This window comes from Temnothorax americanus, unplaced genomic scaffold (assembly GCF_048541705.1).
Source record: "Temnothorax americanus isolate GAGA-0224 unplaced genomic scaffold, ASM4854170v1 Scaffold6, whole genome shotgun sequence".
NCBI classification, from domain to species: domain Eukaryota; kingdom Metazoa; phylum Arthropoda; class Insecta; order Hymenoptera; family Formicidae; genus Temnothorax; species Temnothorax americanus.
The window spans coordinates 3,750,247-3,755,309 of record NW_027509751.1 but is presented as its reverse complement, the minus strand read 5'-3'; the positions used below and the strand labels follow the sequence as shown (position 1 = coordinate 3,755,309).

Sequence of the window (5,063 nt, the reverse complement as noted above, 5' to 3'; positions counted from 1 at the left end):
CATTTTTCACTATGGCCGACGACGGCGAGAGGCGAGAGTCGAGAGTCCCCAATATCCACCTCTCGTGGCCTGCCCTGCCTGCCAGAGCCGCGCGGGTCTCGCGCACATCCGTCGGCGCCGAACGCTAGGCGATTCCGACGTTCGACGTGGCGCAGCGTCGTCGTCGCCGCCGCCGCCGCCGCCGCCACGTGTGGCGCGCAATTTCAATTGCCTCGCGCGTGTGCGTCGCATTACTTGTACGGTTTCACCTCGACAATGGGTCGAATAAAACTAGAGGAACGATTAAACCTTTGTTTATTTGCAGATTGGAAATAAAAGTAGCGAATGTGTGTGCGTGTCTGGCAGATGAGGAAAAACAATGGGTGGTTTTTGCCTCGAGGTCAGAGTTATCCAGCAATTTGGAAGCAGGATACAGTTGAAAATGATGAAAATAATAATCCTCTTTTTTCTTGAAGAAGCGAATTGTTCCCAGCATATTTTTTAAACTGGGCGAAATGATTTTTAGTCTGATTAATTAGAAACGGACGATTAAGAACGTTGTCCTGAGTTTTTACTTGTTACCTGGTAACATTGATCTTGAAGCAGGAAGCAGGTAAAGGTGACGGAATCGTTACAAGGGATGTGAGGCTGCAATGGCATCAGATTTTTGAAGTACTCTCGCCCGCGGAATCGAATCTTTATCTTTATGTTTCTTTTCCGTGGAAAGTACATTTACTTTTTTTTTTATTTCTCTAGAAAAATCTCTCTCTCTCTCTCTCTCTGTGTGTGAACGTGCCAGCATGTGTAAAAGAAAAAGAGCTGGAACCATGATCTAATCGTTATATATAGCAAACATTATGTCCAAGATGTATCAATCACATAATAAATATATTTCCAAGTGCTATTTGTAAAGGCGTTTTTACATACGTAACGCTAATTATCATAAATAAATCTTATCAGAAATTCTGTTAAAAAATAAAAACACACGATAGAAGCTACATTTTGACCTCGTCAAATGTATCATTGTCGTTTCACTATTTGCACGTTTCGTTTACTTCTGTTATAAGAATAGCTCGATGTCTATTTCCGTCGCGGAACATGGAATATTTAATTCGAACTTCGAGAGTACATCGGGATGTAGGACTCCCATCTTTCCTATCACTTTGCCGTGACAGACAATTTCGGCGCATCGCTGAGGGAAAAATGTCGGGTCTGCAAAATACGAACAATAAAATTCTTTCGTATATCGGTCGATCTCGATATCATTTTTATATTCCACGGTTGTTTCCATGTATCTTACCGTCAGCCGCGCGCAGATAATATCCATCTTCGTCTTTATTAGCGCTCCAAGGTATCTCTAATAATAATAACACTCTGTCCACTAGGCCATGAATTATCTCGAAACCAGCCGATTTATTGGCGTATACCGCGCATAAACGGCGATTGTTGCGCGCACCGACTTCCGCCGTGTCGTCTCGCGATACAACGTCGGAAACTTCGAACAGCTTGTGAGGCAAAGGCATTTTTTTATTCGCAGATATCGTCTTGAGTAATCCCGGTAAAAGCGTGGTACGCGCGACCTGCAACAATTCATATTTGTTAAAATATTTTACATTTCAGTGTTTAGACGATTGCGATGCAAAATATCTTAGTTCGTTTATATAGTCTTTATAGCGCGAACTTTCGTATTCTTAACGTTCTTATTTTTTACGTCTTCCTATTCTTAACCATCTGAATTTCTACAAATTTAACTTATCTTTCTGCACTGTTCTCTCGCAAGTAGCAAATGTAAAGTTGTTTGTATTAATTACGCGCGTAACGATATTTATTCTTCGTGCCACGTCAGTCGCGTGTCGATCGAATGAGTGGGAACTGAAGGAGTTAAGATTAGAACTGCTCGATTCTGATTATACGTTTCCGGCGATTTTAATGAGTCCGCGAAGGCTCTCGATGTGTCACTCGTTTTACCTGAAATTCCAAAGTTTTTGGATTGGATATGTGAACTGCCGGTACATCCTCCAGCTTGTGTCTCAATTTGTCTGCCACATCCTCACGCGAACACTGTTAAATAATCAAATACAAATCAAAACACGGTATATCGAAGATAAGTGTGTTTTCAAGCTTGAAAATATTTTTTCGAAACGCACCAAAGAGAAGGTCAGCGCTTCGGTGAATCCCGCTTGGGCCAATTCCACTCGTATCTGGTCGGTAAGTTTGTTGAGTGGAAACTGTAATTCACACACGTGCGTAAGTATATCGATATATAAAATCGTATTTAGTCGCAGAATATTTACCTCTGCTGCGATTGTCGACATATGTGGTATCGTCTTCTCTATTTCGTTATATCCATAGGCGATGGCGACGTCCTCATAAATATCACAAGGATGTATCACGTCGTGTCTCGTCGGTGGTATTTCCACCATTAACGTATCCTTGCCTTTCACCTTGGATTTCAAAGACATCTTTGACAATAACTCCGCCACTTGATCCGGTGTTTGCCTGCGCGAAGATACCACGAGCATGTTTTTAAACGACTACCTTGTCATCTGTAATCGTTACTACACGCGTGACGGAAAAGATTTGATTACATACTTGATCCCAATGTAGCTAATTGCTCTATTATGGCTGATCTCTTCCGTTCGATATTTTAATTCTGGATAGTAGAAAGTCTGTTTATCGGGATACACCACTTCCACAATTTCGGCTGTATATTTCGTCTTGCAATACTGACTGAAAGCGCAGACTATAGTGTCCACCACTATCCTTGCCTGCAGGTTATTTACGATAACTTGTAATAATTTGTGATAAAGCACACATATTATTTTATATATGTTAGTAATATTAATTATTTGCATCTTATACTTTTCAATCATTAGTTTTAGGTAGTACTTGTAAATAAAAATACATAAATTAAGATTATACCATGTATGTACCTTTGTGAGATCAGTCGCCGTGCACTCGATGAAAATATTTTTTGTATCGAGCGTGATCTTTGAATGATCGCCATTGATGATAGGAGGGAGAGATAAAACAACACCATTACTGTCATATACCACCGGGTAAACAGGACTGTCTTTTATGATAGGTAAATATTGTTTGAGCTGCGCGTGTGTCTGTAAACATTAGACGTGCGATTACAAATAGGGATTACAAAGAATTTCCTCTCTTACACGTAGAATTATTTACAGAATTAACAAACGGTAAGAGAAGTACACTTACTGCATACAATTCCATGATTTCTTCTCCCGTATATTCTTTATCTTGATTAAGCGGTTTGAAACGTATCTCCGATGGTGGTCTGGCATCATACAGAAATGGGCCTTTAACTGTGTCCAAGTCATGAGTGCCAATAGAGACTAGACTACGTTTTCTTCCTATATTCTGATGCAGCTTATCTTGAAGATCGATAAAGCTGTTGTAAGACTCCTGTGTTAAGGTAACGTCCCTCAAAATTGCAGCAACTATGTGTCCCCTTACTTTCAAGCACTAAAGCACAAGGAGATAAATTATTTAATGCCAAATAAGATATATATTTTTCATAAATACTATATACAGTACCTCTGGACTCATCGCAATCCTTTCCATTCCCGTTTTCGGTTTTATTGCCTTGTAACGTGGAATAGGTATCCTATTTAGGGGGAAAAAATGAATAAATTTTACATGTTGGATTTTCAATATGTGGAAATAAAATTATTTTTACCTAAACTATAAAAAACGTGTGATATTTACTTGTTTAAGAATATAAGCAGTCCAGTACTTAGGCTCTCCAAGCACAAGAGATCATATCTGTTAGCGGGTATATCAATCTTGTAGATAATTTCTTCGGAGGCATCTACACCTTGGTCGGAGCCTTGTTCTTTCGCTATCATCTGTTTCTCCGTTGTCTATTCGCAAAAGATCAAGTAATTCATTACAATTATCGTGAAGTTTAATGTATGTACGTGAACTATTAGATGGTTGAAAATTCAACGCTTACCACTTCGTCTAGCTCCAAACCAAACTTGAAGCATAACGTTTGGAACTCGTCGTCGGCTGGAACAAGAAAAGTTTAAGAGTCACATATATGTAAGTATATTCATGCAATAGTTTATGTATATATATATATGATACATAAACCAACTTTGCCAGTAAAAAATATATATAACTTACAATACGTTTTGCCCAACGCTTTGAACAGTGAGTCACGTTTTACTCCAATAGTCGGCATCTTTATATCACAGCAGTCTCAGCGTGATCAAGTACACTCTCGATATTCTTAGTGTTTCTTTTCTTTCACGGAAATGTCAGGTTTCGTTAATTCATCTGTAATTAATAGTTACAATCAATTTCTAGGTTAGGTTAGGTCTAATATTATCAGAACAGATTTTCCTCAGATTAATCTACCCCGAAGTCAATTAATTTTCTCTCGGCTTGACTTATGTCCATTTCCGCGAATATAGAATCACTTTAATCTCGGTTTAACTTACTTTTCATCTTTTTCTAGTTCTAAGAATTAGAAAAGAGAAAATGAAAAGTTAAACCGAGATTGAAGTTAATTTCACAAGTTAATTTACATTGATAGAAATGGACATCAGTAATCCCATTTACGATCAACTCGCAATCGCTTTAATTGCATAAGAAATTGCCCAGTGCTGCAAAGTGGCCTTCCGTTTTACCTGTTACGACAGCCGGCGCAGGTTCACGTCAAGAAAACGCGAAGAAGCACGCAAAACTTTTGCGAGGGAGGACGATATCGAGGACGCGAGACAAGGGGAATAATATCCGTTGATATCGCTGGATTTATTCGTTATTATTCGCGTCTATTCTCTCACGTTATCTTCTCTCGAAGAGAAACCATGCGTTCGTCCCGCGTCCCGCGTGTCTCGCAGCAAATAGCAAATGTAACGAGAACCGGAAGTGCGGTTTCGTCGTTGCAGGTTAATTTGCGCGGAAGCCGCTGCGCGTTAGAACTCGTTGGTCCACGCGGATGATCATCAATCTCGGACGAGTTTTTTCAAATTTAAATGAAACGAAACCTCTGTAAAGATATCACAATTTATTACATAAAAGAAATCAACGGATATAACCAACGCAAGTTGAAAAAA

The 5,063-nt window shown here is 39.3% G+C and overlaps 1 protein-coding gene across 1 annotated transcript; it reads right to left on the bottom strand.

Annotated features, from left to right (window-relative positions):
• Positions 1-848: 848 nt before the first annotated feature.
• On the bottom strand, positions 849-4,919 carry Beta-phers (phenylalanine--tRNA ligase beta subunit). Its single transcript, XM_077420355.1, has 13 exons — positions 4,635-4,919; positions 4,129-4,281; positions 3,956-4,011; positions 3,709-3,863; positions 3,538-3,607; positions 3,199-3,465; positions 2,913-3,092; positions 2,572-2,747; positions 2,274-2,478; positions 2,127-2,207; positions 1,948-2,040; positions 1,280-1,559; positions 849-1,191 (listed from the first exon to the last, which is right to left on the bottom strand). The coding sequence occupies exons 2-13, from the start codon at positions 4,184-4,186 to the stop codon at positions 1,040-1,042; spliced, it is 1,773 nt and encodes a 590-aa protein (XP_077276481.1). The 5' UTR covers positions 4,187-4,281; positions 4,635-4,919; the 3' UTR covers positions 849-1,039.
• Positions 4,920-5,063: the final 144 nt, after the last annotated feature.

Bases quoted from the DNA above. Each gene is read 5' to 3' on its own strand.
- Beta-phers (XM_077420355.1), bottom strand. From the start codon at position 4,186: ATGCCGACTATTGGAGTAAAACGTGACTCACTGTTCAAAGCGTTGGGC. The intron at 3,608-3,708 runs GTAAATATCACA...CCCCCTAAATAG, and splicing joins CTGCTTATATTCTTAAACAA to GATACCTATTCCACGTTACA. The intron at 2,748-2,912 runs GTACATACATGG...AATAACCTGCAG, and splicing joins CGGCGACTGATCTCACAAAG to GCAAGGATAGTGGTGGACAC.